The sequence below is a fragment of the Pelobates fuscus genome, chromosome 2 (assembly GCF_036172605.1).
Source record: "Pelobates fuscus isolate aPelFus1 chromosome 2, aPelFus1.pri, whole genome shotgun sequence".
Taxonomy (NCBI): domain Eukaryota; kingdom Metazoa; phylum Chordata; class Amphibia; order Anura; family Pelobatidae; genus Pelobates; species Pelobates fuscus.
In genome coordinates, this window is record NC_086318.1 from 391,843,974 (window position 1) to 391,871,183 (window position 27,210).

At 41.9% G+C, this 27,210-nt stretch overlaps 1 protein-coding gene across 1 annotated transcript in view; it reads left to right on the forward strand.

Annotated features, from left to right (window-relative positions):
• Positions 1-639: 639 nt before the first annotated feature.
• The window catches only part of USH2A (usherin), an 800,771-nt gene continuing 774,200 nt past the window's right edge, over positions 640-27,210 (forward strand). The window contains exons 1-2 of the mRNA XM_063441883.1: positions 640-1,124; positions 15,066-15,231. Coding sequence (XP_063297953.1) covers positions 640-1,124; positions 15,066-15,231 — 651 coding nt within the window. The remainder of the gene's footprint in view (positions 1,125-15,065; positions 15,232-27,210) is intronic.

Here is a 27,210-nt window from a genome sequence, read left to right on the forward strand (position 1 = left end):
ATGAAGTGTTCTGTCGAATTTCTGAATTCCGAGACCAAACATAATGAATTATGAACTAACTGAAACATGCAATGCCGAAGATGTTCAGGAGTGGGGTCAATGTTCCCGAATTTCACCCATGGCAACAAAAAAGAAAAAGATGATTAATGGGAAAAAAATAGATGATTAAATGATAGAGGACAGTCACTAAATGTGGACTTATTATTACAGCTAAAGTGAGAATGGGCAATAGAGGGAAAACCAAGAGGAACAGTAAAATAATTTATTTATATATTCATATATTATATATAAATATAGAAAATAATTTTTAATGCTCCTCTTTTTTTGTCTGTCGGTTACTTTTACTTACCTAATCTGTAAACTAAATGGCGGGAATATGCTCCTATCAGTGCTAATATTTTGTTTTGTCAAACTGCATTAATACATTATTTCCCATACCAACAGTTAATGAGATTATGGAGGCCATTTGTTTTTTTGCAAATAACTTGGTAGTGAAGGAGTTACGCAATGTACCAAATGTTTTTCATATTTTTAGTAAAAGTGATATCTGTGAATTATTAAATACTCTATTTTCTTTTCAGACCATTGAATATGGGCTACCAATCAACCTAATGCCTGACTTTTTTAAATTCCCATAAAATGGAGATTCTTGTTTGGTTCAGGGAACTTGGCATGTTGATTCATGTTCTGCCATCGTTAATAATATTTTCTTATAGCTACCTACCAGCTGTTACCACACAAGGTTATTTTCCAAAACTTGAGAACATTGGAGCTTTTGTGCCGGTTGCCACTGAGCCATTTGAAGCAACATGTGGTGTGCCAGAACGAAGTGTCTTTTGTCAAAGTGATACTGACATTAAAACAATTCACACATGCATTCAACGGTTGTGTGTTCAAGAGTGTCCCCATAGATCAAACTCTCCAAGGTACCATGATCTCCTTCTCTTCAACACTGGAACATGCCTTAAAAAGGACAAAGATGACCTTCACCCTGGAACTCATGGGAATTCAACAAGTTTTATTTTTTACAATCACAAAGACTGTTTTGTTACAACGTCTGTTCTGAAGATTGGAAGTTCATTTACGTTAACGGTTTGGCTGAAATTAGAGCAAGATGGAGTAATGTAAGTAGAAATATCTGTTATAAAATCCAATCAGGATATCTTTAATGCAGGGCAAAAAGGGGAGTTGATCAAAGCCCTGACATTTCATTGTAACTCACAGTCTGCCTGTTTCGACTCTATTTTTCTAATTCTCTCCATGAGTCCAGCAGATATGCCAACTGTTGCTCCTTATAGACCATGTAAGAATGACTCAAGGTAACAGCAGATCACATGACAGACATAAACTGAGAGGTGGCTAGAGATTGTTTGTAATAAAGGAAAGTAAATAATGGGATCTATCCTAAAGGGAAGGCAGGATGTGGGTGACTGAGATAAAGGCTGGGTAGATAGCACTTTGAGGCAATGCTGGGACCCGGAGACAGAGGAAGAAAGAGAAATACTGGCATATAAGAATGAAAGCCAAAGAATGTCATGCTCGTGGAAATGACATGGATATATATGTACAGATACTGTGATTTCTGAAGACATATATCCTCCATACAGACATATATTCCCACATCCCACCATTTACTTGCAGACATTTTTACCTTTACACACACAATCATTTACATCACCATTCAACCACTGACACTCTATGTAGCAGGTAAAACAGGAATAAGTAAAAATGGTGCTTGTGTGCATAGTTGTGGTGAGTACGTGTTAAGTCTGGCTAATAGGTAAGGTTTGAGTCCTTATTGGTAAAAAGAGTGTAGGGTACAGCTATTCTTAACCTAAAAAACATATGAAGTTATGGCTGGGGTGTCATACACATACATATATACATACATATAAGAGAGAGAGAATAATGAGAGTGTAAATCTATTTTATATTGTAGATATATATATTGATAAGTCAGAACTTAAATTGTATATACAATAGAGGAGAGGGGGAAAGTTGGTAGTAGTGTGCCAAAACCAACGTACGGGTAGGCCTGTAATAAAGAGGGCCCACTAGAGGTAATTTAATAGAATAAGATATTAGTGGTGGGTGGGGTCACTCTAATTAGGAACCGCCATAGGTAAGTAGGGGGTAGGGTTTATATAGAGACAACTCCTCCCACAAATTCAGGCCTATGGACTTTTACATATATATATATATATATCTACAATATATATCCTCTAATTATTGGCCATGTCTCTATTTACTATGCACATTAAAGGGACACTATAGGCAGCCCGACCACTTCCTTTCATTGAAGTGGTCTGACTGCTCTGTCACTGTCATTTTAGCCCTGCAGCTGCAAACATTGCAGGGCAAGATAGCCTCTAATGGCTGTCTACCAGACAGTCACTAGCAGTACTTTCTTAAGTGTCACAGAGTTTGACTCCATGAAATAACGTTGGACCAGGGCCGTTTGAAGGAATTTGGGGGCCCCAAGCAAAACGGACATGGAGGCCCCCCCAAACTCCAACCCCCCCCACCCCCCACATGCACGCAAGGCCTACAGGGCGCCTGCACCCGGGTCCTTCCCTCCCTCCCCCGAGTCCGCCCACAGGGATGCAGTGTCTGCAGGGCCGGTGCAAGGATTTTTGCCGCCCTAGGCAAAAGTAAAGTTTGCCGCCCCCCATGTGACATCACAGTGCCCCACCCATATGATCTGCCATGTTAACTAACACAGTGCTGCAGTGCCGCCGTGTTTACAATAAAAGGCCTGCAGGGACAGGCTATAGAAACCAGAACCACTACATTAAGCTGCAGTGGTTCTGGGGAATATAGTGTCCCTTTAATGTGAGGTAAATTAGAGATTAGTGCCACGAATAATGTAGTAGATTGCCTACTTACAACCAGATGAGGATGATGATGGGCTTCAGCTGCCGTCTGGCTCCACTGGTCTGGTGTAGAACAGGCTCTCTGGAGGCGGTTTGTAACTGTGGTCACAAAAAATCAATGTTCTGGGAGAACGGGAAGCAGCTCCATTTTTTGAGGGCCATTTACACAGCTCAAGGTCTGGGTCCCAGGGTCCACCTTCATGTTCCACCAATGAGTTTGTTCACAGGGGTGTGTGTGTGTGGGGGGGGGGGATGTCCTGATGTGTGTAAGGAATGCATTGTGTGAATCTGTGTTTGTATGTGTAAGGGCTGCAAGGTGAGTTTGTGTATGTATGGGATGCAGTGTGTGTGTCTGTAAGGCAGTGTTTCCCAACCCAGTCCTCAAGGCACACCTACCAGTCCAGGATTTAAGGATTACCCAGTTTTGTCTAAGGTGTTTTTAGAAAAAAAAGAAAAAACACCTTAGACACAACTGGGTCACCCCTAAATCCTGGACTGGTAGGTGTGCCTTGAGGATTGGGTTGGGAAACACTGCTGTAAGGGATGCACTGAGTGTGTGGAAGGGGTGCATTAAGTGTTGCTGTGTGTAAGGGATGCATTGCTTGTGTATGTGTGTCTGTGTGTAATGCATTGTGTGTTTTTCTGTGTGCAAGGGGTGCATTGTGTGTGTGTGTGATGGATGTCAATCTCTCCCCCTACCCCCGTCAATTTCCTTCTTCTCCCCCCCTCTCCAATTTCCTTCTTCTCCCCCTCCCTCTCATTGCCTTCTCCCCCCTCCAATTTCCTTCTTCTCCCCCTCCCTCTCATTTCCTTCCTTCTCCCCCCCTCCAATTCCCTTCCTCCCTCCTCCAATTTCCTTCCTCCCCCCTCCAATTTCCTTCCTCTCCCCCCTCCAATTTCATTCCTCCCCCCTCAAATTTCCTTCCTCTCCCCCTCCCTCAAATTTCCTTCCTCTCCCCCTCCCTCAAATTTCCTTCCTCTCCCCCTCCCTCAAATTTCCTTCCTCTCCCCCCTCACATTTCCTCCCTTCTTTCCCCCCCTCACATTTCCTCCCTTCCTCTCCCCCTCCCTCAAATTTCCTCCCTTCCTCTCCCCCCTCAAATTCCTACCTCTCCCTCCCCTCCCTCAAATTTCCTTCCTCTCCCCCCCTTCAAATGTCCTCCCTTCCTCTCCCCCCCAAATTTCCTTCCTCTCCCCCTTCAAATTCCCTCCCTTCCTCTCCCCCCCCAAATTTCCTTCCTCTTCCCCCCTTCAAATTTCCTCCCTTCCTCTCCCCCCCCAAATTTCCTCCCTCCCTCTCCCCCCCACTCCCTCAAATTTCCTCCCTCCCTCTCCCCCCCACCCACTCAAATTTCCTCCCTCCCTCTCCCCCCCACTCCCTCAAATTTCCTCCCTCCCTCTCCCCACCACCCACTCAAATTTCCTCCCTCCCTCTCCCCCCCCACTCTCTCAAATTTCCTCCCTCCCTCTCCCCCCTACCCACTCAAATTTCCTCCCTCCCCCCCTCCCGCCTCAAATTTCCTCCCTCCCCCCCTCCCGCCTCAAATTTCCTCCCTCTCCCCCATCCCCACTCACTGAAATGTCCTCCCTGACACCCGGCAGGCGCGCGAGGGAGCACTCTCCCTGGCTGAATGCTTCCTCTTCAGCTCCCTCCGGCTCCGGCATCAGTACGGTGTGCGAGGGAGCTGAAGAGGAAGCACTCAGAGGAGAGTGCTCCCTCGCGCGCCTGCCGGGTGTCAGCAGGGCCAGCCTCTGGGGGGCCCTGAGGTGACCGGCTGCTGGGCCCCCCAGGAGAAGAGGCTGGCCCAGTGGGTACATACCGGGGTCGCAGGGCCCCCTGCGACCCGGTATGTACCCACTGAATGTGGGGTCCGGACGACCTGCCGGCTCTGCTTGGGGCCCCGGGCCAGCTCGGGGCTCCAAGCAGTTGCGTTGTTTGCCTGTCCGGTAGCGACGGGCCTGCGTTGGACGTCCTCATGCTTTGCACTAGGGCGTCCAGCTTCTTCTTAAATAGGAAAATACTGAGTCAATGTTTTGCTATGGGGAAGGCCTAATGTGCATGCGGCACTAGCCGCACATATGCATTAAATCCCCCTATCGGCTGCAGTCGGCAGAGGAGTAGTCAAACCCAGCACCGAGGGACTTACTTTGGCATGGAAAAGCAAGGGAGTGGTGGCAGAGTGACCCTTTAGTGTTAGGATTACATTAAAGTTAAAGTTTTCCTTTAATGTTGAATTCATTGTGTAAAGATTTTAGCAAAGATTACTTTCTTTTGGAACCATTGTGATATGAAGGAATTTGCACAGAATACGTTTTAGCCCGCAAACAAATGTATCTTCCATTTCATTTTTCAAAATGTGAACTGCGTACATATGTTTTATTTGCATTAATTTGTAGGTGGTATGCAATCATTCTGTCAATGCTTGGCACTTTTACTTTACATGCTGGGGTTGAGGCCACTCTGTGGAGAACACGTGGGCAGAGAAACACATTTATTATGTATCTGCAGATTGTAAGAGATCTGGGACTTTGACGTTCAAAGCACTCATCTCTCAAAGGGTGAGACATGCCAAATTTGTAGGCAGCCTCTGTTTACAAGAAACAGTCAACTTATTCCTAGCAGTATCTTTAATCATTCATATTTTACAAATAATACGTCCAAAGCCATTCTTATTTGCTTGTTGTAATATTTTATTTAGAATGTACTTTATATGGAAAATTAACACTAACTTAGAAACAGTTGTTGTGAACTAAAAAAAAACAGTTTTTATACTTTGTATAAACTTTATCTTTCTGTGAAAAAAGGTAGCAGGGTTATTCCATGTTAATTGCTGGAAAGTCCAAAACAGCTGAACTAAAAAAAATAAAATGCTGGTTTTAGAAAAAGTTTTCAATTTGGCTATTTTGGCCTCAAATATTAAATATAGTTTGAATTCCTTACATTTCACACTTCTGGAACAATAAATAACACAAGTACACAGGATTCACTAGAAATGAATGGTAGAGTGCTGAATCCTTTGTCTAAAACAGCCAAGTTGAAAGAGTAGCTGAATTAAACTTTTTTTTTGTGTGTCAGATACACGCATTGACACACATACAGATGCACAGAGGCACACACTGAATGACATGCAGATAAACAGACACACAGATACACACACTGACACGCATACAGATACACAGACACACAGATACACACACTGGCACACAGACAGACAGATACAGCAACACACTGAAACACATGCAGATACACAGACACACAGATACACCTGCTGACACAAATACAGAAACACAGATACACAGGTGCACACACTCAAACACATACAAACACACAGACACACATATACACACACTGAAAAATATACAGATGCACACACTGACACATATACAGATATTCAAATAGATGCACACACTGAAACACATACAGATACACAGACAAACAGATACACACACTGACACTTACAGATATACACACAGATGCACACATTGACACACACAGAGACACACAAACTTACAGATACACACAATGACGCACACACATGCAAACGCACATATTCACACACTGACACACATACAGATTCAAAGGCACACAGATACACATGCTGACACAAATACAGACACACAGATACACAGATGCACACACTGAAACACATACATATACACACACTGCCACACATGCAGATATACACACAGATGCACGTACTGAAACACATACATCTACACAGATATACAGATGCATACACTGACACACATAGAGATACACAAATATGCACACAAAACACATATGCAGACAAACTTATACACACACTGACACACATACAGATATGCACACAGATGCACAAACTGACACTCAGGCGCACAAACTGACACTCAGACATAAAGGTACACACACACACATGCAGATAGACAGACTTACAGATACACACTAACACACATATAGATACACACCGATGCACACACTGACACACAATCAGATAAACAGACATCCAGATACATTGACACACATAGACAGGGCCGGTGCAAGGATTTCTGCCGCCCTAGGAAAAGATCCATTTTGCCGCCCCTTCATGACACACACACACACACACACACACAAAAACACAAACACATGTGCTAGTTATCTTTTAGCCACCCTCCGTGTTTCCCACCTTATGGGTGCATTTGGGTGGCTTCTGTTTGCTATGGCTTTTGGAAGTCAGATTGTGCCCCCATCATCTTCCTCTCCCTCCCATAAGGCTTCAGGTATGTTAGCTGAGAGGAAGTGATCTGCATTCACTGGGCCCCTGAGGACACATGCACATAATGTGGTCCTAAGTGCGTAGCCCACCTGATGGGCCCCTTTAGCATGCAGGCCACCGGATGCTCTGGTGGTAGTTTCACTGCTATCTCTCTGCCTGCCTCTTTGCCCCCTCCCTTCGTTGAAGGAACAATGCGGTCTGCATGAGATTCAGATCACATTAAGAGCTCCCCTGGTACTACTCAATGACACCGAGCAAAGAAGGCACCACTCTGAGTCATTGTGTGCTTGACTGTGAGGGAGCAATTAAACCGATCTGCACCCAACTTTGATGCAGACCACAATGCTCCCCCACCGGATACCAAGAATCCAGCTCACAGCAACTTCTCCACTGTCTACACACACCACTCACACAGCAGCCCACTCCGACTCCCCAGCACACAAACTCTTGCTCTTGCTTGCTTGTTCAAGGTCAAACCTGACTACCATGTTTTAATAAATATTTTTTTCCCTAATTTATGGCAGAATTGGCCATTTTAAACAAAACCATTTTAAACTGGTAGAGAGTACAAAATATACACTCCAACGTCCTCACCTCTCACTAAACGTTTAGCTTTCCTGCGTCCAGCTCACTAAAATTAAGAGTTTAATCTTTTAAAGTATTTGCTTCTCTTTAAAATGCCAGTTCCCTCACCACTCAATATATTCTAGGACAGGGGTCAGCAACCTATGGCACGTGTGCCATGCATGGCACTCCAGGTGCTTTTGCACGGCACTCAAGGCTGCCAGAGCCAAACAGCCTTTGGCTTATGAAGAGTCCCAGTGCGATATATCTGCTAGTGCAAATGGAGCGGTGATTGCAGGTGGTGAGGGGCAATCTTCAGCTTACACATTACAGCACTTAGAGGAGGTTATCTCAGAAAACAACCTCCCAGCACTTGTGAAATGGAATCCACACTGGAGTAGAGCAACCCACAGCAGCTATCACATCTCCTGTCTGTGACCTGTGTCTAGCCTACCCAGCCAACACTGGACCCCATGGAAGCTAACCACACTGCTATATATACCCAGAGCTGGAGAAGAAGCCTCCCCCACATACAAGTAATACAAACAGTCCACATAGAGTCCACACAAACACCAACATCACAGACAATCCACACACATATACACAACCCCACAACCAGCCTCTCAGATGCAATAACACAAACAGTCCCACACATACACAAACCACCAAATACACAATGTGACATATCATCCATACAATTCTACAAGCAGCCCCCATACACAGCCCACATTCGTAGGTATGATACACAATACCACAAACTACTCATGAACATATATAACAGCCACATACACACAAATACAACGCTACAAAGCAACTGTAGCACCAATAAATAACGTAATCAGTATATAGCACCACACATGCCTCGATTTAAAAAAACAGGAATGGCACGCCTACCTCTGTTCTAAGAGGTCCAACATTGTCATGTTGTATCAGCAGGAGCTGTGCCTGAAATTCTAGCCCATTTCACAAAATTAAATGGACAATGTTGAAGAAGAAAAAGATGAAACCCTAATTTTATCTGCTGTATATACAGAAGCAAAATGCATACAAATCAATACTGAACTACAAATATTTTTTGTCTACCCAGTATACATATTAATAGTATTACCAGTCATAAAAGCAAGATAAGTACTGTCTAATTTAGCATAATTTGTATTAGTTTATATCACTCATATTTATTTTTCATTGTGCATGGCTTATATATTTTTATGTATATATATATATATATATATATACATATATATATATAAATTTATTTGATTGTTCACACACTAAGAAAATAACTTACGTCCTAATTGGCTGAATAATAACTATCTATTTGTCTCTTAAATTGTCTTCCCCGCAGAGCTTTCACTAGCGAAATTCCTTTAAATATATCCACATGTGTGTTAAGAAATAATGTGCAATAATATCTTTGAATTTCTGCTTGGCTCACCTGAGGCAACTCTTAAAAATAGCTTCTATCATTAGATACACAATGCATAAAATCTTTAAGGAATTCCTGCCTATGGCACCAAATTAGAATGAATAGTTTTATTCGGCTTTGTTTAGCAAGGATAAGAAAGTAACTAATTAGGCAATTGCTTAACTTTGAGCAATAAGGAATAAAGTAATAATATTTCAAGATAGGAATTTTTTTCTATTTTTTTTTCCACATACATCTATGGACTCGGCTTGTTATGTTGCCATTTTCTTAAAAGAAAAAAAAATGAAAATACTATCATGTAACATACACTTAAATTACTACTGAATTGGGCCTGGAAGGGATGAATTGATATCAAGATATAGACAACAGGGAAGCTGCCATCTGTGAAATTTAAATAGTATAAAGAGGAAGAGATGAATGATTTTTCTGTGTCTAATTTCCCCTCGGTTTCCTTATCCCAGAGCGACTACAATTTTTTTTCCAACAAACCAGAGCTAGTTAAATTCTCACTACTGAGATTTTCATATTTTGACGCATGTGCTTTAAATGGCCTGTTACTTATCCCTTGTGTGAAACAAAATGAAAAAAAAAAAGGTATTTAAAAATGAGCAACTTTTTAAATGGATGAATGGGTGAGAGATGACATGAGTGATTGGGGCAAGAGACAGTACATTCTGGGCCCTGGCTCATTTTTGGGGCTTAGCACTAATGTGGGGATAATTGTAAGATGTCTCATGTTCAAACCGTCCCTGGGAACATAGATATATTTTTGATATCTCTGATCTGAAAAATGTTGGTTCTTCTAAAATACTTTAGCAAAAAAGAAAAAGAAAAGGTAAACATTGGGTCCAGAGAATATAGTTTATACCTTTTTCTTTTTGTCGCCTCAACTGAAATTTGGTGGTGAAAAAAAAATTGGAAAGCAATTTGGGCAGCCAGAACAGCATGAAAATAGTGCTATTACTGTGCTGATGCTACAAATAGCTATAATATTGCTTGGACTAATGGTTTTGCAATATCAGCCATTTTTGCAATGTCAATTCTGAGTTGCAAAAATTAGATTATAATATGTCTGGATTAACCCCTTAAGGACAGAGGGCGTTCTATGCCGTCCTTAAGGAGACGAGCCTAAATGCCGGCGGGCGGCATAGAACAACCCCATTATCCACCCCACTTATCTGATCCTCGCCGTTCCCCTGCTGGCGATCGGTGTTCCTCCTGGTCTGGGAGGAATGTCTGACAGCCCAGACAGTCCCCCTCGGCAAATTAGGCTCCCACAGGCCATGTGATCACTCTGCAAGAGCAGTCACATGGCCGCAATAGGCGTCCATAGTGCTGCCTGCAAGGGGACTACCTAAACTGACAGGCAGTCTCCCTGCTTCTGTACAATAAAATAAAAATGTTAGTAAATAAAAAAATAAAAAATAAATAAATATGTATATATAAATATATATATATAAATATATAAATATATATATTTGTGTAAGGGGCAAATAGCCGTATATGGAGTAAGGATCCAGCATAAGCGTAGGATAGTATAACGGGAGCAAGTCGGTTGTGGTGTGCCGAGACCGACGATACGGTAGGCTTGTAAATAAAGAGGGCCCACCAAGGAGTAAGAAAGTAAAGTAAATGGAAAGAAAAGAGAAAGTGTTGAAATGAGGAGTGGGTGGGAGGGTCATTCTGATGCTGACCTCAAGCGATATGAGTCAGGTAAGGGGTGTCCCTTATATAGGGGAGTGAATTAATTTAAGCCCCTCCCACAAATACAGGCCAAACGGCCTTAATACATATATATATATATATATATATATATATATATATATATATATATATATATATATATCTTATATATATAATGTCATACTAAGTGTATTTTTATATTTATTTATTTATTAAATATTTTACCAGGACGGATACATTGAGATTTTTTTTTTGTTTTCAAGTATGTCCTGGGTGTATGCATATATATATATATATATATATATATATATATATATATATATATATATATATATATATATACAAATATTAATATAAAATACACTTAGAAATAAATTACACACGTATATATATATATATATATATATATATAAATAAAATATAATCACTATATATATTGTATATATATATATTATTATAAGATATAAATAATAAGTAAACTAAAAAAAATCATTAATCTAATTTTATTCTAACTGTATTTTGATATTAATATATATAAAATACACTTCGAATACACTTTGAATGAAATCATATATATATATATATATATATATATATATGTAAATAAATAAAAATAATACTATATACATATACATATACATAATTACATATACATAATTACATAAATAATTTCATAAATATACATGTGGACTTTAAATATATATATATATATATATATATATATATATATATATATATATATATATATATATATAAATTCTACATGCATATTTATGTAATATTTTTTACTTAATTAAGTCATTTTACTGATTACAATTTGAGGGACCTGCCTGACAACTCAGGCCGAAAGTCCAGAGAATTTAATTTGCTAGCACTATATTAAATCCTGTAACTTTCCAGGACACCCTAAAACCTGTACATGGGGGTACTGTTTTACTCAGGAGGCTTTGCTGAATACAAATATTAGTGCTCTAAAACAGCAAAACATATCAAAGCGATGATATTGTCAGTGAATTTCTTTGCATTTTTCACACACTAACGGCATTTTCACTGACAATATCATTGTTGTGATATGTCTTACTGTTTTGAAACACTAATATTTGTTTTCAGTGAAGTCTCTTGAGTATAACAGTACCCCCCATGTACTGGTTTAATAGTGTTTTTGAAAGTTAAATATATATATATATATATATATATATAAAATATATAAAAAATTATATATAAAATATAAGGCTCGCCCATTTAATTTTTTTCATTAAAATTTGCCAAATTGGTTATGTTGCCTTTGAGACCATATGGTAGCCCAGGAATCAGAATTACCCCCATGATGGCTTATCATTTGCAAAGGTAGACAACCCAAGGAATTGCAAATGGGGTATGTCCAGTCTTTTTTAGGAGCCACTTGGTCACAAACACTGGCCAAAGTTAGCGTTAATATTCTGTTTTTGCATTTTTCACACACAAACAAATATAAACGCTAACTTTGGCCAATGTTTGTGACTAAGTGGCTATTAAAAAAGACAGGACATACCCCATATTGAAAACCTTGCGTTGTCTACTTTTGCAAATGGTATGCCATCATGGGGGTACTTCTAATTTCTGGGCTACGAGCACGTTTTACAAAAGTACTGTTGTACTCGTGAGACATCACTGAATACAAATATGTCCATTTTATTGTAGTAAAAACTAACAGTATTATGACATTCACAGTTAAAATGCCACGCAGAAGTAAACATTTTTGTAAAAATCTTAATTTCTCACTTTTTTTTTATTTTATTCATAATAAATTATGTTTTATATATGAATAGTTCATTTGAAATAAAAACCCTGTTTCTCCTGAATAATATGATATATAATAAGTCCCCTAATATGAATGAGTTGAATTATGGTTAAACACAAATTCCAGTTTTTGTTTAAATTTATTTTAATCACAACTTGTTTTATTTATTTATTTATTTATAAAATATTTTACCAGTAAAGATACATTGCGATTTCTCTTGTTTTCAAGTATGTCCTGGGTCCACAAAACATTGCATTGATACATTATGGTACAATAAAATAAAAACACAATATTAATACATAATATATACAAATTTAACAGTTAACAATTGGCTCTGTCCTTAAGGGGTTAAAAAAAGAGAAGGATTCTTTGTAAACATTTGCTTTCTTGTATAAATAAAACATGGTGAACGGAAACAAGTTGAAAATGGAGGTATATCCAAAAATGAAAGGAAAAATTCAATGGGCAGTTGATCACCAACTCTCCCCTTCCACCCTGTGAAGAACAAAGCTCTCCCAGACATCCAGTCTGTAGTGCCAATGACCGTCTTTCAGTTAAACAAAACACAAAACAAAAAGAAGGAAACTCTGGCAGCAGCAGGAATCATTTAGTTGGGGAATTTTCAAAAAAAGGAAAGAGTGGAACCGATGAGTAGGTAATCAACTGTCCGCCAATGACCACCAGCAGCTCCACCACCACCATATTTTACAATGTTTTTTATATAGTAAGAGTAAAAACCTGCCACAATCAATGTAGGTAGTGTTCACTTGTGCAGTAGACTGCAGCCACACACATACATATTCCTCACAGCCTCACTGTGCGGCGCGCGAGGGAGCTGAGCATAAAGCTCAGAGAAAGTGCTCCCTCGCCCAGCAGCCACTGGACCACCAGGGAGGAAGAGACCCCCCCCAGCATTCCCAAAGGTAAGGAGGCTGGGGGGGGGTGTCTAAATAAATTTAAAAAAAATGTGTTAATGTGGGTGAGTGTGTGTGTGTGTGTGTATGTTAGTGTGTCTGTTAGTGTGTGTGTGTATGTTAGTGTGTGTCTGTGTCTGTTAGTGTGTGTGTGTATGTTAGTGTGTGTCTGTGTCTGTTAGTGTGTGTCTGTTAGTGTGTGTATGTTAGTGTGTGTCTGTGTATGTTAGTGTGTGTCTGTGTATGTTAGTGTGTGTCTGTGTCTGTTAGTGTGTGTCTGTGAGTGTGTTTGTCTGTTAGTGAGTGTGTGTGTCTGACTGTGTGTGTGTGGCTGTCTGCCTGTGTGTGACTGTTTGCCTATGTTTGTGTGTGTGTGTGTGTGACTGCGCGTGTGTGTGTGTGACTGTCTGCGTGTGTGTGTGTGTGTGACTGTCTGCCAGTGTGTGTGTGTGTGTGTGTGTGTGACTGTGTGTGTGTGGCTGTCTGACTGTGTGTGTGTGACTGTGTGTGTGTGTGTGGCTGTTTGCCTCTGTGTGTTTGGCTGTCTTCCTGTGTGTTTGTGTGTGGCTGTGTGTGTGGCTGTCTGCCTGTGTGTGTGTGTGGCTGTCTGCCTGTGTGTGTGTGTTTGTGTGTGACTGCCTATGTGTGACTGTCTGGGCAGACTAGATGGGCCGAATGGTTCTTATCTGCCGTCACATTCTATGTCTGTGTGTGTGTTTGTGTGTGGCTGTCTGTGTATGACTGCCTGAGTGTGTTTGTGTGTGTGTGTGTGTGTGTGTGTATGGCTGTCTGCCTGCCTGTGTGTGTGTGACAGGGTGTGTGGGAAGGGGTAAGGAGTGGGGGAGGGGGCGCTGTGAATATTTTTTGCACAGGGCGCCCAAATGCCTAAGGCCTGCCCTGCCTGCAGTGTAGCCTTTGAGATCAGTATGGTTGGTGACCACAGTAGGAATTTATGTAATATGACAACATGCATGACATTGTTTCTAAGATTCACCTTTCACTAAATTCATATTGTGGCATTAGTCACGAAAAGTATTTACAGTGGTATGTGGCATTCATGTTCTGCAGGAGATAAATAATAAATAAATTAAACTGCTGCATTGACAGCCTTGTCCAGATTAATGCATTAATCTCACTTCAACAAATGGATGCTACATGCTATCGTGAACATTTTTCAGGCACAGATTAACAGTATGAAGCATTCAAATTCATGCCACAAAAATATAGTAATAGTGCAACAATCGCATCAACCAATGATTAAGAGAAGGGCATGCATTTTTTTTAAACTCACTTGTCCTGGGACTTTTAATACACAGATTTAAGTGGACAAAGTGCAGAAATACTAAAAATATTTTAAGCGGTTACCTGCCATGGTTAAATGACTAAAGGAATTGGAAGCAGTAAAGAAATGACACAAGTAGCAGATGAGGGATGCAATAGGCCAACTTTATTAAAAGCATTTTTTTTTCCATTACAAGCTATCTAAGCATTACAGTTTGTGTACTCTTAAGCCATGCCGAGTTACATTTTATTTTGGCATATATGTTTACTTAAAGATGATTCTGATCTTTTTTCTATTTACTTCTTAAAGGTGTGTGATAGAAAAGTCGGCTGATGGGCAGATTGTGTTCAAACTCACAATCTCAGAGAAAGAAACTGTGTTTTATTATCGCACAGTAAATGGTTTGCAGCCTCCTATAAAAGTAATGACACAAGGGAGATTTCTAGTGATGAAATGGATTCATCTTAGTGTGCAGGTGAGTAAAAAAAAAAAAAAAACGGAACATTTGGTTAGACATGAAAAGTGTTTCAATGTGTTTTGTGTGAAAATAAACTCTTGAGATATAACATCAATGCCCAGAAGTGTATTCAAATCAAAATAAAAAAAAAAAAAACACAGCATTTTAAATTTTTTTTACTACTGGAACACATGGCGATTTAGTAATCATTACAATGAAGAGGCCAATGGAAACATATGGAACTTCTTTTATAATTTCTATCTTATTGCTTATATTACCTATTTATATTTTTACATTATGAATTCATTGAGTATCTCTATAAAATGTGATCATTCGGGAAATTTGAAGAATACATGAGGTGCATGAATATTAAAGGGAATCTCCAGTGCCAGGAAAACAATCTGTTTTCCTGGCACTGCAGGATTCCTCTCCCTCCCACCCCCCAATCCCCAGTTGCTGAAGGGGTGAAAACCCCTTCAGTGACTTACCTGAGGCAGCGACATGTCCCACGTCGCTGCCTGCTCCTCCTTCTGCCTACGTCGGCCGGTGGGCGAGACTGATCCCGCCCACCGGCCGAGGAGACCTAATGCGCATGCGCGGCACTGCCGCGCATGCGCATTAGTGCACCCCATAGGAAAGCATTGAAAACGATTTTCAATGCTTTCCTACGGGGAATTGAGCGACGCTGGAGGTCCTCACACAGTGTGAGGACGTCCAGCGACGCTCTAGCACAGAAAACCTGTGCTATAGAGCAGGAAGTTCCCTCTAGTGGCTGTCTAATAGACAGCCACTAGGGTGGGAGGACTTAACCCTGCAAGGTAATTATTGCAGTTTATAAAAAAACTGCAATAATTACACTTGCAGGGTTAAGGGTAGTGGGAGTTGGCACCCAGACCACTCCAATGGGCAGAAGTGGTCTGGGTGCCTACAGTGTCCCTTTAAATATAAAAAAAATTCCAAAAATTCTTAGGGATGACTATTCTATTCATACAGATTACCTCCTTCTCTACCCCCATCCAATAAATAATACGTTCAATGGAAACCATAATAAGAAAAAGTATGGCTGTTATCATTACTCTTTGTCTTAAAGGGACATGACCTCCGGAATTATAACAAAATTTGTTTCCAATGGAAAATATGTATATATATATATATGATTAAACGCACGCTGTCATTTTGTATTTCTTTTGGTTTACAGATTTACAGTATATATGTATTGTACAACTTTATCTCTCCTCACCTATAGCTACACATTACATATTTAATATGATGAACCCGTGTTTTCCCCAGGTTTCATTTTCCAACCTTCAAGACAATTAAAATGACACAATCATGCTAAAGACACATGCAGTCACAGTTAGACGTGTTTTAGAAACCCAGCATCTGTAAATTAAAATGTAAATTATTTCCATATTATTCCTAATAATGCCAGAGTTTGTAGTTGTTGTAGTATTTGCTACTAAATGGACAAACTATTGGAAGTCTCCTACAGGAACTTCTATGACACGGCATTCTAAATACATAGACATTAATATGTAGTTGCCATGAATTCTCTCCTTTGCAGCTCCTACAGCTTTCACTCTTCTCAGAAGGCTTTCTGCAAGAATTTGGAGTGTTTCTGTGGATTTTTTGCCCATACATCTAGTAGAGCATCTGAGAGGTCAGGCACTGATGTTGGATGACAAAGCTCACAATCTCCGTTCCAGTTCATCCTAAAGATTTTTGATAGTGTTGAGGTCAGGGTTCTATGTGGGCCAGTCAAGATTTTCCACACAAAACTCATCCGACCATGTCTTTACGGACCTTGCTTTGTGCACTAGGGCACATTCATGCTGGAATAGAAAAGGGCTATCCCACAAAGTTGCAGGCATAGCATTGACTAACATGTCTTGGTATGCTAAAGCATTAAGACTTCCCTTCACTGGAAGTAAAGGGACTAGCTCAACCCCTGAAAAAACAGCCTAATAACATTAAAGGGATTTCCATAGTGTAAGGAATACAAAGTTGTATTCTTTATACTACAGAACATTCTGGCCTCCCCTCCCTCTAACCCTGGTTCATAAAGAGTTAAAAAACCATTCAACACTTAACCAATTCCAGTGCCAATCTCCCTTGGCACTGGGTTGGTGCACAGCCTCCTCTGACATCATTCAACAGGGGGGCTATTGTGCATGCACAGCGAGCACATTAGGCCCTCCCGATAGGAAAGCATTGCTTCAATGCTTTCCTATAGTGATTCCTATAGTGATTTTACTGACACTGAATATCCTCATGCAGAGAGTGAGGACGTTCAGCATCGGTTAGGTGGCCAGAAGTTGGTTAGCCACCAGGAAGCGCCGCTAGTGGCTGTCTGACGGTCACTAGAGGCCGTCTTAGTCCCGCAAGGCAATTATTGCATGTTTCTGAAATACTGCAGTGATTTACATTGCAGGACTAAGTAGGACTGGGACACTGCACTACAATGAGCTGAAGTGGTCTGGGTGACTACAGTGTCCCTTTAACCCTCCTCCATCAAACTTTACAGTTGGCATAATGCAGTCAGGCAGGTATTATTCTCCTGGCAGCTGCCAAACCCAAACTCACACATCAGACTACCAAACAGAGACATGTGATTCATCACTCCACAGAGCACGTTTCCACTTCTCCAGAGTTCAGTGGAGGTGTGATTTACACCACTCAATCTGATGATTGGCATTGTACTTGGGGATGCAAGGCTTGCATGCATCTGCTAAGCCATGGAAACCCATTCCATAAATCTCCTGCTACACAGTTTTTGTGCTGATATTAATGTCAGTGGAAGTTTGGAACTCTTCAGCTTTGGAATCAGCACAGCATTGGTGACTTTTATGCACATGCATCTCAGTACTCAGTCTCGGCGACAACACTCTGTGACTTTACGTGGTCTTCCAATTCTAGGCTGGCTTGCTGCTGTTCCTAAACACTTCCAGTTGCCATAAATACCACTTTCAGATGACCATGGAATATCTTGCAAAGATTAAATTTCCCAAACTGACTTATTGCAAAGGTGGCAATGGGTACTGATACCGGAGAAACTGACGGAAGCCAAGCACAGAGAGATGGACACAGGTTTCTTCAGGAAGGAAGAGATTCTTTATTGGATCACCGATCGGGACTCAGAGGGACTAGCGTCACCAAAATACAGCAAAGTCTGAGTACTGAATACATAGAGTACATTCCTTATATAGCACTGTAGCTCCTCCCACAATTAACTACACCCACACATACCCTTAACCTATTTAATGAATAGAGTCTAAACTCATCCATCCGGTCTAACCACGTGGCTCATCTGATACAAAGGAGAGGGACGCGTAATTCCAGTTCTTACATTCCTGCACCTGGTCAGTACAGTGATGACAGTATCTTAGCTACGTGTAATTAACCAACTGATACTACAAACACATATACATACATATGCCTTGTGGCAATCTTAGCCTGCTAAACTTGTATTTTACTGGAATTACATCACATTCCCCCCTTTGATGCCTCTGATATTTCACAATTACTTGAGGCATCACTTAACCTTGGTTTGCATATACCTCAGGTTACCATGAACCAGACCAGACTTATCTTATGATGTGAATCTTTTCAACACTCATCTTCCTGCATAGTTTCTCCCTGATCTAAAGCCTTATACTTATATATGGCCATTATCTGTGCAGCAGCCTTCCTCTCTGCTATACTTCCTATCAGGCTTTGCACAGACCTAACTACTAAGGGTATAAGACACGGTAGGAGTAGACACAACAGTAAAATCAGTAGGACTCCACCTACCACTGCCTTAAGCCCTCCAAACCACTCATACCAGCTACCAAACCAACTACTTGGATTGTACCCTTTCCATACCTGAGTAGGCACATGCGCTAGTTTAATCATATGGCTAGTAAGCTCAGCTATTGCTTGCCCTTCGTCATCTATTTGAAGACAGCAATTACTTAGGTTAAACTTCCCACATACACCTCCCTCTACTGCCAAAAGGTAATCCAAGGCTAATCTATTCTGGTAGACTGCGGTCCTCATCCTGGTGTTATGCTTCGCTAGAAGATTGAGCGCTTGTGATGTTTCATTAGTGATAATCTCAACCACCGCCTGTAACCTTATAATACGGTTGAGCATATAAATAGGGGTTCTATAACCAAAGGTACCATCCTCAGCCCACGTGGCTGGCCCATAATAATCTATAATACGCTGGGGAGGCCATTCGTTATCTTCCCAGGTACCTATCTCTATGGGTCCCCTTTTCTTCCTATGATTCACATCATACACTTTAACACCTAAAGTCTCACCTGTTTCAATCGGTAACAAGAAGAAGGATGGTTTGAGCATACCCAACACACATGCCCCTTCCCAGTCCTGTGGCAGCTCCGAATAGGCTTTCTTACCACAGATCCAGTACAAATTTGCTGGGGCTCTCCAAGTAGATGTGATGGATAGATCAAACCACACGTCCTTTAAATTGGCATATCTAGCAAACGGGTTAGATGGTTCTGAGACATTTGAAGCCGACCACCAAGTTGTATTCTTTGTATCATCATCATAAGCTTTTTGCCCTAGACAAGTTAATTCTCCTACAGAAGTATTATACATTATTCCTTTCCTTGCTATGCAAACATAACCTATGATGGAGGTCTTTAATCTCCACTCAGATTTACCTCTAACACTCATATGATAATCGGCTTGTGTAGATATTAATTGGTCAACTGCCTCAGAACCGGACATTACCTCCTTTGCTTCCCAAGGCCATTGGTCTCCCATGTTAGTACCTCCACACACATAGCAGTTGGTAACATTAAGACTACCGGCAATACTTTCAGCTAAATCGATGAACAGGTTTTTAGCATTATGGGGGATCTTATTATCTATACTCATCTCTTCGTAAAAGGAATGGTATACTTGATGAGTCTGGGAGGATACCGTATCAGTCTCTATTCCTATAAACAATAATGTCCCAGGATCTAAACCCGTCCCGTATATTTGAAACTTATCTAAGAACTTGTCGGGGTTATTAATGAGTATATGGACTGGGTTGCATTCCATAGACTTACAATAAGGGCTAGTCGGCAACTTAGTCACTATCATGTCTTTGTCTACTGTCTGTCCCCAAGTTGCCCACCCCACACAAGACCAATATGGGCAAAAGTTATAGTCTTTATTTGGGCATCTAGGACTCACATATTTATTTTTGCTACTGGGACAAATATATTTATCGTTAGACCCATACGTCCTCTCCCATCTAAGATCCCCACATACATTCCACGGCTTTCTACCACTCGATATCGCTTTACACGCATCAAATAGCAGAACACCCGAAGAATGTACGGATTCTAACACCGTTTTATTAATTAGGGTCCCCTGAGGATCTCCATTCCTGAGAGTCAACCAAATTGTACGAGGCTGATACTCCGGACTGAAGCACTTAGGTTCTCCTACTCCTAAATGGCACACACTATAATCTATATTTAAGTATCTACATCTCGATACATCTCCTTTACACTCGTATTGTGAATGCCAAATTAGGGTTTGGGAAATATGGTTACCTGTTCTCGTAGTCTTAATGCATACCTCACAGCTAGGAGTGTCGGTACCTCTACCTTCCTGAATATAAAAACACATATAAATAAACACTATCAAAAGCACATCTTTCGCCGTCATCCTCAGTCTTCGTCCGTGCGATGGCGCCTCAGCTTCCAGGATGTGAGGGCTGCAGGGAATGGAGTTCTGCTCATCTTCACAGGTGTCCCTTCGAGACTTTCCTGGCTTATACACTATGTGATGGTAAGCGGACAGGCTTTATTATGGCCTTCTCACTCACACCTGTAACAATAAAATTTGTAATCCACAATAATTCCTCGTTACTCCGACTGAGTAGTGCGTTTCAACCGGATCTTGCAGGGATTCTCTGGATCTGCTGTAACTTGCCAAGAATCGACTGCTGCTGGTTTAACCCTGGAGTGATGTATCCACGGAGTCACTTCTGCTACTTTTATCGCTGTAGGGGTAGACAAAAGAACAACATAAGGACCTCTCCACTTGGGCCCTAACGGTACATTATTCCACTCTTTAATCCACACTTGATCTCCTGGATGATAACTATGAACAGGGGGATAAATATTCACAGGTAATCTATCTTGTACCCATTTCTGTACCTCCTCCATAGTCTTACCCAACTCTACAACCTGCTGCCGGGTAATTCCTTCTCCCAACTGACTCAAGTCCCCCCTTAAGTTACCAAGTACGGGAGGTGGTCGCCCATACATGATTTCAAAAGGAGAGAGGCCCATCCTTCTGGTAGGGGTACTGCGGATTCGCAATAAAGCTATGGGTAAGAGAACGTTCCACTTAAGTTGGGTTTCCTGACACATTTTAGCCAACTGGTTCTTAATAGTTCTATTCATTCTCTCTACCTTACCAGAACTCTGGGGTCTATATGCAGTATGAAGCCTCCACTTTATACCAAGCATATGAGTCAGTTGTTGTAGGCACTGATGAACAAAAGCTGGACCATTGTCCGATCCTATAGAACAGGGTAGTCCATATCGGGGTATTATTTCTCGTAGCAGGAATCTCACAACTTCTCCTGCTTTCTCTGTACGAGTAGGACATGCTTCTACCCAGCCTGAATAGGTGCACACAATTACCAGCAGGTAACGATGTCCACCCGACTTAGGCATCACTGTAAAGTCTATTTGTAGATCGGACATGGGGAGTCCCCCCATAAACTGAACTCCTGGTGGCTTTACTGGTCCTTGTCTTGCATTATTCTTAGCACACGTTACACATCTGCGTACAATGGCCTGAGTCAAGTTGGACAATCTTGGTATGTAGAAATGTTTTCTAAGAGATTCTTCAGTACTGTCTCTCCCAGAATGTGTCCCGTTGTGATAATTTTGGACAATTTCTACCGCTAGCGATGCTGGTATAACTATTCTTCCATCTTCTAGCTGATACCACTTGTTCTCCAGATACTTTCCCGGTTCAGTCTTTAACCACTCCTCTTCTTGAGCTGTATAAACTGGAGTCCATTGGGACAGTGGAGTTGGTATAAGAGCAGCTATATGCCCTACATACTCCTGTCTTCCTGATTCAGCAGCACGCTTAGCTGCACTATCTGCCATCCGATTTCCCTTGGTTACATCACCATCACCTCTCAGATGTGCTCGACAATGTATGATACCGACTTCTTTCGGCTCCCACACTGCTTCCAATAGTTGTAGGATTTCAGCTGCGTACTTGATTTCTTTGCCTTCTGAATTCAGTAGTCCTCTTTCTTTATACAAAGCTCCGTGGGCATGAGTGGTTAAAAACGCATACTTAGAGTCCGTATAGATATTTACTCTTAAACCTTCAGCCAATTGTAACGCTCGTGTTAGTGCTATTAATTCTGCCTTTTGTGCTGATGTTCCTTTCGCCAGTGGCCGAGCTTCTATCACCTTGTCTATTGTTGTCACTGCATATCCTGCATAGCGGATCCCTTCTTTCACATAACTACTGCCGTCTGTATAATATTGAACATCGGGGTTCTGGATGGGAAAATCACGAAGATCTGGTCTACTTGAGAATACTTCATCCATTACTTCCAAACAATCATGTTGACTTTCAGTAGGTTGTGGCAAAAGGGTAGCTGGATTTAAGGTGTTTACAGTCTCTAAATGCACTCTTGGGTTTTCACACAACATTGCTTGATACTTGGTCATACGGCTGTTACTAAACCAATGATTTCCTTTGTAATCCAACAACGTCTGTACTGCATGTGGGACTCGTACATAAAGTTCTTGACCCAGAGTGAGTTTATCGGCTTCAGCTACTAGCAGGGCGGCTGCAGCTACGGCTCTTAGACAAGGTGGAAGTCCGCTGGCCACTGCATCCGATTGTTTAGACATGTAGGCAACAGGTCTTTGCCATGATCCCAAGTACTGTGTCAATACTCCCACAGCCATTCTTCTTTGCTCGTGTACATACAGGTAGAATGGTCGTGTGTGATCAGGTAGACCTAATGCTGGGGCACTCATCAAAGCCTTCTTCACATCTTCAAATGCCGTTTGCTGTTCTTGGGTCCATAAGAAGGGGTCGTGCTCTGTACCTTTGATAGCTGCGTACAGAGGTTTTGCTAGTATCGCATAACTGGGAATCCATATCCTACAGAAGCCTGCTGCCCCCAAGAATTCTCGCACTTGTCTTCTATTCTTGGGTATTGGTATTTGGCAGACAGCTTCTTTTCTCTCTGGCCCCATAATTCTTTGACCTTCAGAGATATGGAATCCTAGATACTTGACAGTTGGCAAACACAACTGAGCCTTCTTTCTAGACACCTTGTATCCTGCCTTCCAGAGAATGTGTAGTAGATCGTGCGTTGCTTGCTGACAGATTTCTTTTGTAACTGCTGCTATCAACAAGTCATCTACATATTGTAACAATACACACTCTCCTGGGATGGACTCGAAATCCAATAGATCTTGACTTAGGGCTGAACCAAATAGGGTAGGTGAATTTTTAAACCCTTGGGGCAGTCTTGTCCAAGTCATTTGGCGTTTTGAGCCCGTTACAGCGTTCTCCCATTGGAAAGCGAAAATACATTGACTTTCTGCGGCAATTCGGAGGCAAAAGAAGGCATCTTTGAGATCTAAGACTGTGAAGTAAGTAGCCCCGCCCGGAATTAAAGCAAGCAGGTTATATGGATTGGGTACAACTGGATGTATACTAACAACCGCATCATTGACTGCTCTTAAGTCCTGCACAGGTCGATACTCATCTGTGCCGGGCTTTTGAACAGGCAGCAATGGGGTGTTCCAGGGGGAAGTACAGAATTTTAGGATACCATACCGTATGAACTTATCCAGGTAGGATTGTATGTTCTTCTTAGCCTTCTGCGGAATGTGATATTGTCTTAGGCTCACTGGATAAACCCCATGTTTCAGTTCAATTTTTATAGGTGGAATATTGCGGGCCAGTCCTGGTGGGTTGTTCTCTGCCCAAACTCCTGGTATGTTAAATAATGTCTCATCACTCCTAGGGTTTTGGCTAGTCAACACTGTATAAAGTCGCCACTCTTCTTCCTTTGGTACGGATAAAGTCATAATACCTGAAGGTCCATTAAACTTTAAAGATGTTGTTCCATCTGGTAGGAACGTAATCTGCGCTTGTAATTTGGATAGCATATCACGTCCCAGCAATTGGACTGGACATTCAGGCATATAAAGGAATTGGTGTTTTACTACGTGGCCTCCCAATGTACAGAGTCGACTTTTAAGAACCGGTCTTTCAGCACTTCTTCCAGTTGCTCCTATCACAGTAATAGTCCTTCCAGATGGAGGAGCAACTAGATTAGTCACCACTGAATGTTCAGCACCAGTGTCGATCATGAACGCACTCCTTTTCCCCCCTATTGATACATCGACCATAGGCTCCGCTCGACCAAGGGGGATGGAGCCCGGTCGGTATCAATAGTCCTCCATGACCGTGTCAGCCAATCCTACAAAGTCCCTACCTTCTCTATCGCGAGACCTTTGCGCTGCTGGAATATACCTGTCTTCCCTAACACTTCCTCTGTTCCCATTACTCCCTCTATAACCATTACTCCCTCCGGGACCTCCTCTACCTCTCGCTCTGCCTCTAAAGTTTCCGTAGCCTGCCCTGGGTTGGTCTCTCTCGTACTGCTCTCTTTGCGGACATTCGTTCCTCCAATGCCCTTCTTCCTTGCAATACGCACACTGATCCCTACTCAAAGGCTCCCTACTCCATCTATTATTGCCTCTATCTGGACCCCGTTTATCTACGCCTGCGATCGCTACCGCTAGCATATCAGCCTTTTTACGCATCTTGCGCTCCTCCTCTTTCTTGCTTTCTGTTTCCCTATTCATATACACCTTATTAGCTACCTCCATTAGTTGGGTGATTGACATACCTGCAAACCCTTCTAACTTTTGTAGCTTGCGCTTAATATCTCCGTAAGCTTGGCTGACAAAGGCGGAGTTAACCATTCGGGAATTGTCTGCGTCTTCCGGATTAAAGGGGGTGTACAAGCGGTACGCCTCCAATAATCGGTCATAAAAGACACTGGGCGCTTCATCGCTTTTCTGGATCACCTCAACTGTCTTCGACATGTTAATGGCTTTCTTTCCTCCGGCTTTCATGCCAGCAATTATAGCGTCTCTATAGGCTCTGAGTTGAACCATATCAGCACCATTTACGTTCCAATCGGGATCAGTGTTGGGATAATGTGTTGCGGCCCATGCTGCTGGATTAGCTTGGTTCAAAGCACGGGCTCTATCCTCTAATGCTTTAATGGCTGCTTGATTTATTCTTGTCCTTTCCTCATTGTTAAATAAAGTCATTAATAACTGCTGGCAATCAGCCCATGTCGGATTATGTGTCTGTACTATTGAGGTGAACAGATCAGTCATGGCTTGTGGTTTCTCAGTATACGAGGAATTATGGGTCTTCCAGTTTAAAAGATCGGTAGTGGTGAAAGGGACATATACGAAGACAGGGTCAGCGTGTGCCATTTGACCTGCGGCATCGATATAAGCTGACCCGGGATTTAAGCGAAGAGGCATCTGATAGTGCTTTAATTGTTGGGCACCAGTCAACTGTCGGGTTTGGATGGGGCTACGTAGGGAAGCGTCAGTCATGGGTTCCGGTCGGGGAGATATAGGGTATGGGGATGTGGGAGGTTGGTTTTGGGAAAAGGTAGTGAATAGAACACTTCGGGCCGAGCTAGATGAAGCTTGACCGGAAGTCTGAAGTGGCGCCAAATCAGGATATTCATTTTTAATGGAGGTTGGTCTATCTGGTTCCGGAAGGGGAGATTTAGTACGAGGGGGGGTGGATCCTGTACTGGAGGAGGAAGCGGAAGTGGATGAGGGTAATGAGGGAAGGGTTACAGGACTTCCTGTATTTGCGTCACTTCCTCTTACCGGAAAGTAAGGGGGCGGCAAAGGGATCTCGGACTCAGGGGGCGTGTCCAAAATGGGCCTAACACCAGCCCTAGTGGACGAACAAGTCCTAGCTACCATGAGGCGACACTGTTCCTCGTGGCATGTCCGGAGCCATTTTGGCGAGTCATTTACGGCCTGTCTCCAACAATCAATATAAGGAAACTGGCCGTAAAGTTCAGGCCTACCTGATACAGCCACGTGTAAGCGCTGTACCAGAGTTGGATCCAAACTGCCACGTGGCGGCCATGCCGCAACCAAAGTAGGCCACTCCCTAGTGCACAAAGTGACCAAACGTACAGGGGACATCTTAACCCCAAAATCACAAACTTTAAATCCCTTTTTAAAATTCTTAACCATACATCCTAAGGGATCCGGAATCGTTGACTGCGACGCACCCATATTTAACAGTGGAACGTCGTCGACAACGAATACTATACACGCGTACTATTCAACAGTCACACCCGTTTCCTCTGGCAACAGCACCACGTGGTACGGTTACCAAGTGAAACGTACACAATAACAATAAACACTCAGGGAATTCCCATACACACACAGCTGCTACACCAGTCACTATATAATCAATATTATGCCCTTTGGCGTAACTACACAGTCACCCACGCTATAATTCTCTATATACGAATTACCCGTCTATAACACACCCAGTAACATCGTCTTTTACAAATAGCGGTTACAGTACGGTTAGCATAGGTCAAAGCACAAGTTAAGGTCACAATACAATTATTAGTGGTTATGGTGTTAAACATGCAATGGACGACAATGATTAGTACTTATTATACAGTGTCAGTAAATATACAGGGTTATGGTACCGTGCACTATAATACAGCAACACACTATTAACACTCTCGCTAGACGGCTGAGCTCGCGCTATCTAACAAGATATACACTTTACTAAAACAATCGTTAACACATTTACAATTCCCAACTAAACTATTGGCCAGTACCTTGAATGGACTACCTAAAACTATATACACCCGTTTTGGTTAGCCACACTGCCCAATCACCACATATACATAGCGAGCTAGAG